Source organism: Homalodisca vitripennis, unplaced genomic scaffold (genome assembly GCF_021130785.1).
Source record: "Homalodisca vitripennis isolate AUS2020 unplaced genomic scaffold, UT_GWSS_2.1 ScUCBcl_7047;HRSCAF=14552, whole genome shotgun sequence".
Taxonomy (NCBI): Eukaryota; Metazoa; Arthropoda; class Insecta; order Hemiptera; family Cicadellidae; genus Homalodisca; species Homalodisca vitripennis.
In genome coordinates this window covers 1-15000 of record NW_025783160.1, presented here as the reverse complement: position 1 = coordinate 15000, position 15000 = coordinate 1, and the positions used below count along the sequence as shown (strand labels likewise).

Below are 15000 nucleotides of genomic sequence, written 5' to 3'. Positions count from 1 at the left end.
AGTAGCTTTTAAAAAATGTCATAGTTTTTCAACATCCATTTTATTTCAAGAAACTAAAATGTTAACAATAAGACAACTTTTTATAAAATCTCTTTTAATACACATGTATAAAGATTTAGATGATTTATTTGAAAGAACTCAACACACCCATAACACACGTTATTCTAGATCAACAGGAATTCTACCACTGTAATGAACTAAATCTTATTCAAACACCAACTCATACTGTTTAGCTCACGTGCTTTTTATAAATATGAGAAAACAGTTTCCAAATTTTAGTTTTTTCACTAAAATTTCTACAATTATTTTGAAAAGGAAAGTTAACCAGTGGTTATTATCATTGTCTATTGAGGAGGCCAAGGCATTGTTATCTACGAACTACGGGCGGACAGTTTGACATGTAAACAGCCACCACTTCTATCCCATCATCACTCATTATCACTACCCCATTATAATCTGCGGTGACCCTGCTTATTTACCATTGTTGCTAATATGTAAATGTTTTTTAAAATTAATAATATTCAATACTTTAAAACAGGTACAAATCAAAATTACACGGTTTTTTCTTTTTAATATATTCATTCCATATTCACGTATGTATGTGTATGCATGTATACGAGGTCCAATCAAAAAGTATCCTACCTTTTGGTGCAACGTAAAACTGAAGTTACCTGAAAAAAAGCTGGCGTTAATTTTGTTCAAAATAAGCACCCTGAGAAGCAACACAACGATTCCAGCGACGTTTTCCACTTCTGGAAGCAGTCTTGAAAATCACTTTTCGGCATCGCCATGAGATCAGCCGTCGTTTTTTTCATAATTGCTTCTCGACTTTCAAATCTGGTGCCTTTCAATGGTTTTTTTTAGGTGGGGGAAGAGCCAAAAATCGCATGGAGCCATATCTGGAGAGTACGGAGGCTGAGGAACTTGCAGAGTGCCGTGTTTCGCCAAAAAAGTTTGAATGAGCTGGGAAGAATGAGCTGGCGCATTGTCGTGGTGTAGCCGCCAATTTTGAGACGCCCACAAGTCAGGTCTTTTGCGGCGAATCGCATCTCGGAGACGACGTTGGACACTTAAATAGTACTGTGCATTCACAGTTTGACCCTCAGGGGCATATTCATGGTGCACAACTCCACGGTGGTCGAAAAAAACAGTAAGCATCACTTTGACATTGCTTTAAACTTGCCTTGCTTTTTTGGCCGGGGATCCTGGGGAGACTGCCATTGTGATGACTGAAATTTGGTCTCAGGGTCATATCCATAGACCCAACTTTCGTCTCCAGTTATTATCGATGTCAAAAAGTCCGCATCATCCTCACAACATTGCAGCATGTCCTCGGCAACATCCAATCGCCGTTGCTTCTGCTCGTCTGTCAGCAATTTTGGCACAAATTTTGCGGCTACCCGGTGCAATCCCAAGTCATCCGTTAAAATTGCTTCAGCTGATCCGAAACTGACATCTAACTTAGTACTTACTTCCTCCACAGACATTCGACGATTTTCACAGATCAAAACTTTTGCTTTCTCGATGATTTCCGGAGTTCGACTTGTTTTTGGTCGGCCCGAAACGCGCGTCACTTTCTGCCGAGGTTCGACCACTTTTGAAACGGTTTATACCACTCTTTAAATCTTCGTAACACTCATTGCCTCATTTTCGAATACTAGCTGAATTTTCCGAATGGTCTCACTTTGTTTTTCTCCGAGTTTCACGCAAAATTTAATGCAATAACGTTGTTCCACTTTTTCCGTCATCTTCACAGTTAGGGAAAATCGATACGCGCACTTGAATTATCAGTACATACTGACCCGTCTCCGGCGAACCAGTCGGGGGATCAAGATAAGACTTTGTACCTTTCCTTATCATAGTAGGAACTATTGTCGCAACAAATCTTATCTCATTATTGGCAGCAGAAGCCGCAATACACGACGAGGTCGGATACTTTTTGATTGGACCTCATATGTATGTGTGGGTATGTATGTATGTGGTATATAATAGTGTATTATTTTGTATTATATTTTATATTCATTTTTTTTTATTTATATCCAGTCCGTTATTTCTTCAGGCGTGAGCAACTCGAGTCTGCGCACAGGCATTATAGCCCATGCAGGCTCATTTCCCGAGGACAATGTTTTATACATGATGTTATTTTTATGATGTTTATTCTATGATGATTATTTCTTATGATGTTTATTCTTTGTTCACATTTCAAACATTACAAGATTCAAAATCTCAAAAGTTACCCAAACATATGCACATTTTATATTTTAGTTACATCAATTTTTAATTTGATACCCAATTTTTGTAATGAGTTGAAATGTCGTATACAATTTTAAAACCTAAAAGCTTAATTATAACAAAAATAACAATATTTTACAACTTTGTTTTCAAAATGGTGACTTCCTATAATATTTAAGCGTTAATATCTTAAGAAAAGAAATAATTATACAGTTACCTTTATTACATCTTATTTAGGCAATTTCATTACAAATGCAATACCAAAAGTATATAAAGTTTTTAAGTGGGTAAGATAAGACATAAGTGAGACAATTTAATGTTAAAAGCCAAGTCGTAAACTATATCAACTGGCATTATGTTACAGCATTGCTTGTGAGTCAATAACAATAAGCTGTTTTGATTTGAGCTGCTCTTATCATCTAAACAGTTAGGGCTATTATTAAGCTTTTGAAAGTTTTAATACTATTTTAATTTGTGTCTGCTCAAGAATAGTTCTTGAAAATGCCAGTAGAGAGATCTGTGACACCCGGTAAAGTAACATGTGCATATCTATTTTCAAATAAAACAAAATCCATTATTCTGAATTAAATTATTAGAGAAAGTTCTTTTCTTTTATAATTGTTAGCTATAGGCTAGTAAGCTTCGGGAAATCCCATGCCTCCTCATAGAGAAGTCCGTAGTGAAAATCATTATGATATCAAAGACGTCTGAAATCAATCTGAATATTCTTAGTTCCCCGCCTTTGTCCCTCGCATCCTTGCTTCCCGCTTTGCCGCCAAATCTGTCAGGATGATGATTGTGTCACAAGGTTGTGTGAGTGAAGAGTAATTAGTGTACGTTTTGTATATTTTTATTATTGAAACAAGGCGTATTTTGTTAGTTATACTAACATTTAATCTTTGTCATAAACTTTTATTAATTTGTGATAGCACTGTCTTAACATAACCAAAGACTTCTCCAGTTTTAAAGCTTAATTTTAATTCAACAGTTGGTGGTAAGTAGCTCATAAAGGCAAGAGCCAAATACAAATTTAATTTCCCTGAAATTAATTTATGTAAAATCCAAATGTTGTGTTTAGTCAGTTTTTCAGTATAAAATATCCTAGGCTAACTTATCTGGTAATGAATAATCATTGAAATTATAGTACTTTAGGCCTATTTTTCTGATTTCAAATATTTATTTACATAATTGTCACAGACGCCTTAGAAGCACCATGCTTTGGCAAAGACTCGTCAATTATTACACGTTGACAGTTTAATTTTCAGGATTATATGGACAGTCATCGGGTAGGGTACGATAAACGGACCCGGTTTTTTATATCGAAATTGGCAAATGATATTACTTAATCATAAAAAATCGATATAATCAATCGATACTAATAAATTATTTTTAACGGTCAATTAAATAATTTATATCAATAGCTGTAAACACTTTCAAATAACTCTTAATGTAATATTTCAATTTTATATAAGTAACATTTGATTATTAAAAATTACAGTCAATTTTAGAAAACTACACGACATTGCTTTGGAAGATGATAAGACATGTTTTTCATGACTTCAACATGTTGGACTCGTGCAGAAAAACCCATTATGTGACATTTGTGGGAAAGAAACAACTGTAACAACTGTGAGAGGAGCAAATATGGTCGTCTTCAGTTTTCATAATTTTGGTTATAATAATTTGTTTGATCACTGTAAATATTAGATTCATATTTTAATTTAAAACATATGATTGTTATTGAGAACTATAGATACTTTATATCGATTGATAGTCTAGGGTTTGAGATACGAATATTAGGTATCGATGATTACATTCTTCGATATAAAAAACCGGGTCCGCTTATCGTACCCTACCCCAGTCATGAAATAATATGAATGCTTCTTTTGAAATAATATACAAGTAGTTTTTTCACTGTTGTAACAAAGGAGGTATAGTCCTTTTCAATGTTGACTCTAAAACCTAAATCTCAACGTTTTAATTAGTTTGTTCTTTTTAGCTACAAGATGGCTATTGTTGAATTTAATTGAACGGTCAGTTCGATTTTTAAATAAAATTTCTCAGCAGGTTTAAAACTGCCAAAAGGCTACTAAATACTACTGTATAATGTCGTTTAACAAAATAAATATTTGTGTCTATTCCTAGAATATCTGCCCCGAGAATATAAACAACAAAACGTGTGAATTGGGAATTGTAAACATTTACTAAATTTTATTCTAGGAAATTATAGTATCATAGTTATATTCGTTAACATTTGTGGCCAAACTTACTAGAATTATAATGTATTACATGATAAGAATGTTTACAGAATTTTTAACCTATGTTTGTCGCAATCATGGTTAGAGTTCAACAAGCGGACCCGGTTTTTATATCGATTGGTACAATCATCGGTACCTAATATTTATTTTATCAAGTACACGTTTATAAATCATATCTATAGTCATATCACAATCATATTTTAAATTAAAATAATTAACATAATCTTATAAATAATGAATGAGCTCTAACGATTAAACAAAACAATTAGAACTGGAAATAGGAAAAACTCATAAATAATAATACAATGATAACAATATAAAAAGCATTTATAACAGGAAATACGAAGTATGTGTAATTATCTATATGTTTCCTCCTGGGTAGCAATGATTAAACCGCTTTCGAGAAGTTGTTAAAGCATCTTCTCTAGAAAACCGTACTTCTCTTCTGTACAAATAATGACAGAGATAAGCTGTAAGCAGGTCGACTGGTATGCCACCTTTTAAACTTGGTTTCATGGTCCTCCACGAGCTTTCGACTATCTTATTATCTATAAAAGAAAATACGTTATATGAAAAAGTGTTTATAGTAGGCCTATTGTACAAGTTAGTTATTAGAAAATATCAGAATCGGGCGGTTATATCAAAAGTTATAATTAAGTTATATCAATTATCGATTTAGTTTTGTCAATATCAATATAAAAAACCAGGTCCGCTTATTGTACCCTACCCGCAATCATAATTAAAGCAACCATAGATGCAGTATAGTAAGCGGTAACTACCACATTTGAATCAAGGTATCAAATCATTAATTAGAAATACCTTAACTATTGAATACAGATACATTGTAATTATTGGTATTTACATACAATAATTATTATTTTTCTAAATTAGTCCAAACAAAATAAGGAATGGTTACTACCTTTTCCAAAATATTGAGAGAATATTTCTGGATAGATTTTTTTTCTTACGAGGAATGATGAATTTTCTCCAAGCCTTTTGGCTTCACAAAATCAACCACTGACAGTCAACTCCGTTATTACATTTGTGACAAAGGCTCTAGACTTGGGTGATTCAGCTGTAGGATTATTCTATTTGACCAAGGCCTTTGATATGGTTGATTACAGTATTTTATAAAAAAAAACTATCTACTTGACATTAGAGGTGTGTCGTACTCTTGGATTTCATCTTACCTATGTGGGAAAACACAATTAGACAATTAGTTCAGCTACCATTTTTGGACAGCCATGGCTGTCAAAGATTAGCCTCATCAAAATCAACTGAGATAATAAGAGAAATCCCACAAGGTTCGATACTTGGACCAGACCTGTTCCTTTTGTTTGTGAATGATCTCCAAACTGTAATATTAGTGACAATGCCAGAATTTGTCTTTTTGCAGACGATGCATCCCTTACAGTCATGGTCCCAAATAGCTTTAACCTCATGACTAGCTTCTAAAGGAACACATAAAATAACTCATTGTTTTCTGCATAATCAGTTCATTGTAATGAGAAAACTGATATCAGGAATTCTCGATTTGAATTCAGATTGCATTCTATTTAGAGGATAAATAGATTTCTTCTTTTGATTCATTAAAGTTTCTCGTCATCCAAATTGACAACAAATTATGTTTCCACGATCATATTGAGCTTGTCTACAAGAGAGTAGACTTGTGAGTAGAGTTGTGAATTTTGTAGTCTATAAGAAATCTACAAAATTTGCTAATACCAGATCAAACTGGTAACTTTGGATACTTACTATGGGCTGATCTACCATGTTTCTCACATATGCGGTAATTATTGGGGATGCGAAAGTGTATGCCCAAATTCCATTATTTCAAACTTCAGATTAGGACGTTAAGAGTGGTATTTTGGAAACCTGTAAGAAACTCATGTAACTTTTTAGGAGGGTCAATGTTCTAACATTCCTCTCTTTAATTTACATTTTGAATTGTGTGTGACATTAGTTCACAAAAATCTCCACCTTTTCAAAACACATAATTTCCAACATCCAAATTAATGGTTATTATAATTTTATCTTAACTGTCACTCCAATAAAACTAACATTCCTGCCAATAGAACTAGCTTTCTTGAGATATTTATTAATCAGTGCTCTCCCAGACTCTATGACAGTAAAAACAAGTCCCTGTTTTGAGAAGAGATCAAGCGAGTCTATTACAGTATCTGGGACTTTGTTGAGTGCTCTGATCAAAATAATTTAATATCAGGTTGAAAGGTCACTTTATAAGCTTTATTTTAATTTAGAATTATCAATAAGTTTGTATTTTTAATTAGTATTACTTTGTTTTTATAATTAATTGAATTGGGTTATTTTTAATGATCTAATGTAATTTAACTATCACACATTGTTGTTTAAGTTATTTTGTGGTGTTATTCTGTCTGTCAAAGAATTTCTTAGTTCTGAGTATTGTATTTGAGAAATGGGTGCAAGTACAATGACGATGTCCATGTGTTATTTATGTCACAAGCTGTCAGCAACGTTTGTCCTTCAAAATAAGAAAGGAACTAAGTGTTACACTGTTTTGTTTATTACATTTTATAATTACACTAGCCTAGATAGTTTTTATTCATCATTCAATTATTACTTTGTTATATTTTATAAAAACAGCAGAACTATACCGTAATTTTAAATATTTCTAACACAATTTGTTTAATCATTTGGTTTCAGTGGTTTAAATAATCATGAATATAGATGATTCTATTTTGATGGTGGGTGCTTATTATATTGCAACCCAGATCACGTATTCATCTGCGAGTCTGGAAACTAAGATTGCACGGAATATCGAGTTTGTTTCAAGAACTCTGTAAATTCTTTTTTTCTGATTTGAGGGATTTCATTTAATGTGAGGATGTAACATATGGTAGCTTACAAACAAAAATATTTGTATGTGTACGACTGTATTTGGATGGTGAAAAAATATTGAACAAAATTACTAATACGGTATATTGTTTCTGCTAAAAAAATTTAAACATTGGAAATTATAGATTTAATATGGTTTTCGTGGAAGGACTATCTGTTTTGTTAAAAATATAATCATATAGATTTGTTAAAAAAACAATATTTGACCAGAAAAGGAGAGGATAAGGAAAAAACTTGTCAGAAAAATTATTAATTTCAATTGAATTGCAAACCTTTTATAGTACCAGCAAAAACAGTACATTTTACTAGACTTTTATGAGCAATAATTGTAATATTAATATGTGTAAAAATATATGTATACTTATATTTTATCATAACATACTTGGCAGTTACTACTCAATTTAAAAAAGAAACTATCCTCTTTCAAACGACAAATTACAGAACATTTTCCAATGTGCATTTGACTTTTGAAGGAATAAATTCAGCATAGATTAAAAAATTGTGTAGAAAATATTTGTTTTTCAATTTTTTACTATTTGAAGTTTTTATGTAAGTTAGCCTATAGGCTGAAATTAAATTTGTTATTTTTTAAGCCCAGACACCATTGAATCAATTTTAACCAACATCGTTATGATTAATGTTGATTTCAGGAACATGTCAAGTCCAAGACGTACTCCCAGGCGTAGTGCCCGAGGGTCTGAGGCAGACCAAGCCCCTAGAACCCCACAGCAGCCAGTGGAGCCACGAACTCCTAGTTCGCGCACCAGGCGTGGACCACGCACTCCTGCACGAGAGGACACATCTCCACGTTCTGGTACACCAACCTCCACGCCACTCAGGTTTGGTGCACAGCGTGCACCTCCAACTGACCAGGATAATGTAGTGGTGGAGCCCTCGGACCCTCTGTCAATCCCTCCATCCTCTCCTGCGCAGAACATTGGGGCACCAACCAGTCCTTTCGGCGTGGGTGAGTTCCATTGATGTGGTTGTTTCCAAAGTACAGTAATATTATTGAATTAGCCTTACCACTCTTATGAAAATGTGTAACACTACTATTGGTTGAGTGCTGGGAGAGAAAATGTGGAATGATAACTGAAGTGTTAAGACGTCTCTAAACTCAAACTAGCTGGACTTTCCTTGAAAGATTTAAGGAAACCATCCATTATCATAAGATAAAAAAAGATTTTGAAATAATTGAAACCAGGTCCAGAACCAGAGAAACATATTAGATAAGTTTCATATATATTATGCAGTTAAAATAAGCTTCGTGAATATCCTAAACAATAAAAGGAATTAAAAAACTAGCATTATATTGAAACTTTAATGAGAGTTAATAAACACAAGTTGTAACCTCCCACTTACCTTGGCCACATGATAAATAAACATCAACTACACTGTACTTTACTGGTTGATGTTTGACCATATCATATCTTTTTAGATAAATATATTTTCTTTTATACATATAATACATTCATCACTTATTTAACGTTTTTATACAAATAAACAAAATATTAACAAAAACTTTATGAGCAAAAAACATATAGTTTTTTATTTTGACACAACTTAGTGTTATTGAAATATTTTATTTTTTCACTTTTAGTTATTCTATCTTATACTCCATTTAATTCTTTACAAAAAGACTTATAAACATTTTTTTATACTTATAAATAAAGTTTGGAAAATAAATATGAAAATATGAACCACTACAAAACTAGAAATGTTCTAACCTAACCTAACACTCTGTGTATTGTCTACACTAATAATGCTTAAACCTAATGCCTGCAATGCTAGGTCTTCATTGTCAGCAATGTTTTTACGACTCATTGTTTGTAAATATCACTGAACAAACACACAAAAAACCATAAAAACTATACAAACGTATTTAGTAAAGTACTAGATGCTTACGATCGCCGTAACTCGCGGCCAAGTCATTGTTCTACTTACACACAGACTAGAACAATATACACAAACAAAATAATTTGAAGATACTAACACTACCCATTTACACTTAAAAACTTTAAATATCATTTGTGAAATAAACAGCAGCGCAAACAAAACATGTGACGACTCGTCCGCATAGCGGTCGGTTCTAAACTTGACTGATGCGCTCACTTTACAACCGCCGTAAAAATCAGAATCTAACCAGAATGCAACAAAACCCTACATCAAAAGTTACGTTGAAGCCTTTGGAATGCGTATGTATAGTAATTGAGCCAATTTAGATAAATACTATATAAAATATAAGCGTTACTGCAGAAGTCGCTAACAGCGATTCTGGCATTTCTTGCATATAATGCGGGATCGCTGACAGCGATGCTCTGGCACTCAAAGGGTTAACTAAACAACCTAGAGGACTTAAGTATGAATTATTTGTATTCTGAATTCCGTAGGAATGAGTGAGATTGACTTAAGCTCTCCTCTAAATTATGGCACTCCGAGCTCCATGGGGTCTCTGCGCACCCCGAGATCAGGTATCCGAGGTACTTCCTATCCGGTTGCGGCCAGACATCCGCACAGACAGACGAATGCGACAAGTCAACGTTAATTCAGATCCAGTAAGTTGTCATATTGTGTTTTCCTCAATCTTCAAAAGTATACTTTTACAATTATCAATTTTGTTTGAAGCCTAGATCAAGAAAACTTGTTCTAATAAAACATGAGAAGTAGTATAAAACTTCATTAATAACAAATTAAAATTGTAGCAAGTTGATGATATTATGTAATTGTGCAGGTGGATGTACCGGTTGACAGGATTTGCGTCATCAGAGGGCGAAGGGAGCATCTCAGGGTCCGAACTTGGTAATTTGGGGCACAGATGTTGTGGTCAGCCGCTGCAAGGACAGATTCAAACGGTTCATACAAAACTTTTTAGAGACAGAGACTGATGAGGATGAGCAACCTGAGAACAGAGACACCAATGAACCTCTGTACATGCAGAAATTGGAAGAGGTACGATAAAGAATATTTAAGGTGAATCAGATATTTTTTTACATTTTCTTAAGAAGTAACCTTGATTTGCTCACGGAGATCTTTGACCTTAACTACTCTGTCAGCTTGTGTACTATTTCCTACAGTTGGTTTCAACTAGCTGGACGTACTTGTCAGTAATCTATGAACTCATAATTGCATGATTACCTGCACAGATTCATATGCTGGAGGAACCATTTTTGAACGTGAACTGTGGTCACTTAGAGACCTTTGACCCTGAACTGTACCGCCAGCTGGTCTGTTATCCCCAAGAGGTGATCCCAACTCTGGACATGGCTGTTAACGAGATGTTTTTTGATCGCCATCCTGCTGCAGTTCTTGAACATCAGATACAAGTCCGACCTTTTAATGCTCAGAAAACCAAAAATATGCGCTTATTAAATCCAGAAGGTATGTATTATCTGTGCTTATTAATTTATGTGTACGTTAAATTCAGTTTACATTGATCTTGTTATTTCTTAAATTTTAAAGATGAATTAGCTTAGCATAAAATTATTGAAAAATTAGTTTCTGATATGCAATTTATTTAAAAACAACAAAAGTATTGTTGAAATGTGTGTTAGTTTTTTATACAAATTATTTTGTGTTCATTAAAATAACAAAACCAAACTCAAATGTACCTAAGATCTAAGAAAGTTTTGTGTTGAACATATTCGTACTATCGCATACTCAAAAGAAGTATGACCTAAACTGTAAATTTTGTATTACTCTGTTCAAGAAGATAATTCATTCATCACAATTTTACAATGCATTTAAATATGATAGTGCTTTATTTTAATTTTATTGCTTCAGTAGAATATGTTAATATAAAATGAGATAGAACACAAGTAGAATTGCATATTTTATACTATAGTATTTTGTAAATATGACTAAATTGTTCAACAGACATAGACCAGCTGATCAGTGTCAGTGGGATGGTGACTCGGACAAGCAACATCATGCCAGAAATGCGTGAAGCTTTCTTCAAGTGTATGGTCTGTGCCAACACGGCGTCGGTGGAGATTGATCGTGGGCGTATCGCTGAGCCAACCGTCTGCACACAGTGTAGCACCAAATTCTGCTTCACCCTGGTCCACAACCGGTCTCAATTTACAGACAAGCAGATGGTCAAGCTGCAGGAGTCCCCAGGTCAGTGATTTTGTATTAATTTTTTTTCATTTCAAAAAAGACTACAAATAATTCCTCTATTATGGTTGTATCTGTGGTAGACAATACAATTCTTAAGTTTATTGATTAATTAATTCTCATAAACACACTCATTGCTTAAAAGTGGTAAATTATGGCTCTGAAATACTATACAATTTTTTGATTTTGCCGTTAAATGATATAAGAACCTGCTAGTACCTGCACAAGGAAGTAGGTAGACGTCAATTTTCAGATGTACCTATGATGTTGTTTCCCTTATTTGGATGGGGTAGGAGTGGCCAGGTGCCAATGCAGAAACATCCACTTAGTGATGTACTAATGATGAAGTATTTTTAAAAGTCATTATATGCTAAAAAAGCACTTGTTTTTAGGTTAGTTTAGTTTTCTGTATGTAGTTTACACTATTTAAAGACCCACACATTTTTTTGGACATTTATTGTGTCGTTTAGTCAGTTATATTTATTTATGTTTACAACTCTACAGTACGTCACAAACTAAAAAAAGACGAAAGTGAGTTGAAAACTAATGCAACTGATCAAGCAGAGTATATTTCACCACGTTGGCAACAATCATTCTCCAAATAAATGTTAAACTCACATTAAAACGAATTAACATATTTACAACATTGCCCTTCTCAGAGTGCCCTAGGCTGCCAATGGTATCACATTCAGATTAGAATATGCTGCAATAAACGTAATTATTGTTGGCCATCAACATTGTTTTTCTTAATTGATATGGAGGAAGAAAATTATATGTCAGCAACACTGATACTATAGCATTATTGTTTTGTTCAACAATATTGTGATTTCCAATGCTTCTTTTGCTGCAATCATTGTTTGAATATTTTATAAAAATAAAATGCTACTCTATTTTACTCGTCTTTATTATTTTAATAAACTTTCTTATGTGCAATCAAACCATTTGGTACAGTTTAGGTTATGTTGTAATTAGAGTTGATATAGTGCTTCTTAGTGGTGATGTACTGTATTCATTTAGAATAAGTAAAGGAATATTTGTGTGTGTGTGTGTGTTGCAGACGACATGCCAGCTGGTCAGACTCCACATACTGTGGTACTGTTTGCTCACAATGACCTGGTAGACGCAGTACATCCTGGTGACAGAGTGACCGTGACTGGTATCTACCGTGCAATGCCATTGCAAGTTAACCCGCGCATGCGAAACGTGCGCTCAGTCTACCGTACCCACATTGACGTGGTCCATTTCCGTAAGACAGATTCAAAGCGACTCTATGAACAGGAGGATGGGTAATAATTTCTTTAATAGATTATCATATAGATCAGCCATGTAGATTGTAACTGTTGTCTATGTTGTCTGTAATCTTAAAATAAATGAAACACCTTGTGTTTGATCAAATACAAGGTGATTCAATAAGTAACGAGACAAATCACTACAGCTCAAAAACAGTTTATAACGGTATCAGTACAAAAAATTTTGTTACTTTTCAACATAGTCCCCCAGCAACACATACACTTGTCCATCTTTCTGCTAATTTGTAAATACTCTTGGCATAAAATTCTTTGGGTTGATATTGAAGTCACTTTAGCACCTGATTTTTGAACTCTTTATTGGATTGAAAATGTTTTTCTTGTAGACCCTTTTTAAGGGGTCCAAACAAATTGAAGTCTAAGGGGGCAATATCAGGGCTGTAGGGGAGATGTGGAAGGATCTCCCAATCTAGTTTCTGAAATTTTTCTTTTGTTAGCTGTGCTATATGTAGATGGGCTTTATTTATTTATAATTTTATGGCCTACATTGGACCACTTTAGTCACTTTATATTTTCTAGTCTTTCTTCTTTTATCCACCCAATATTTCTTCATCCTTTCCGAGCGTAATTTCCTTTCCTCACTCCGGAACCACTCTTCCTATTCGTTGTTTGTTTCTTTTCAGCTGTAGTGTAGAGTGTTTGTCATTCAATATCTTCAATGTGTTGTTTGTCTTGTGTTTTAAATCCTCTACTGTAATTTGTAAACTCTCTCATATCTTCCTTTAATTCTGTGATCCATTTAATGTCACTTTTACTATACCACAGTTTTTCTACTATTTTCCTGCTAATTCTATTTTCAGGTGTTCTTAACAAATGCCCCAGGAATGATATTCGTTTCTTTTTAATTATACTTGTAATGGGTTCTATATTTTTTGTAGACTGTTTCATTGGAAGCTAGTCTCCAAACTCCGTCTACTTGATAGTTTTTGTTTAAGCAAGTTTTCTGACTATTCTTCTCTCCATCTTAAGAACCTTATCTATTGCAATAGTATTTGTTGTTTTAAATATTGTTTCACTTGCGTATGTAATTTGTGGCAGAGCAACTGTTTTGTAGTGTCTTAATTTTGTATTTATTGAAAGACATTTTTTATTATACGTATTCTTAGTAGCATGTTTAATCTTAGTTAGTCTATTTTATTTTGCCAAGATGGTTTTTCATTCAGGTTATAAGTGATTACTTCTCCTAAGTATTTAAATTTCTGCACAATTTTTTGTATTGTGGTTGTCCAACCTTATTTTATTTGCAAGTGGAGGCTGTGTTTAATAAAACTTCTGTTTTTTCAAACGATATCTTTAAACCAATTTTCTGAGCTATATCTTGTAAAGATTTAATTTGCTGTTTTGTTTCCTGAATGTCATTGGCCAAAAGAGCTAAGTCATCAGCAAACCCCAGACAGTTCAGATTAATGTTGTTCCCTTTGATATCCAATCTTTATGTTTTTTTGGTTATTTCTTTCCCATTCCCTCATGACGTACTCTAATGCACAGTTAAAAAGAAGCGGTGATAATCCATCACCTTGTCTTAAGCCAGTCTTTATCTGAAATGGTTCTGAAAGTTCTCCTCTAAACTTTATTTTAGACTTTGTATTAGTTAATGTTAGTTCTATTAATTTAATTAATTTGGGGTGAAGTCCAAAATGTCTCAGTATTTTTAATAGTGATATTCTATGAATGGAATCATAGGCTTTCTTGAAATCACATAGGCTTCTGGAAAAACTGCACATAAACAATAAGGAGAATGCTGAAATAATGGCAGAAGCATTTAAGGAACTCCTGAATTGTAAGGAACCGGAGGAAATTTTGGAAATCAACACTAATACTCCAATAAAAACCAAACCTGTAAATATTAACCCCCCTACAGTAAAAGAAGTGGAAACTGTACTTAAAGAATTAAAGAACTACAAAGCAGGTGGTGAAGACCAAATGTTTGCAGAGGTGTGGAAGTATGCTGGAGTATCTAGTCATACCTCTCTTCATATGATACTACAGAAAATTTGGATTACTGAGAAATTTCCCGATCAATGGACTATAGCTATAATTCACCCTTTGCACAAGAAAGGTGAGATGTAATCCGGATAACTATAGAGGTATATCACTCCTCAATTGTACTTATAAGATTCTCTACAACAGGATTAAGGACCAACTAGATCAAGAACTTGGAGAATACCAAGGAGGATTCAGGCCTTGGAGAAGTTTGTTACAGAGCAAATAAT

General features: G+C 33.6%; 1 protein-coding gene across 1 annotated transcript; it reads left to right on the top strand.

Moving 5' to 3' along the window:
* Positions 1–2988: 2988 nt before the first annotated feature.
* On the top strand, positions 2989–12785 carry LOC124374033 (DNA replication licensing factor MCM4-like). Its single transcript, XM_046832335.1, has 7 exons — positions 2989–3065; positions 8018–8334; positions 9758–9861; positions 10119–10316; positions 10511–10745; positions 11241–11483; positions 12538–12785. The coding sequence occupies exons 2-7, from the start codon at positions 8022–8024 to the stop codon at positions 12768–12770; spliced, it is 1326 nt and encodes a 441-aa protein (XP_046688291.1). The 5' UTR covers positions 2989–3065; positions 8018–8021; the 3' UTR covers positions 12771–12785.
* The last annotated feature ends 2215 nt before the right edge of the window (positions 12786–15000 follow it).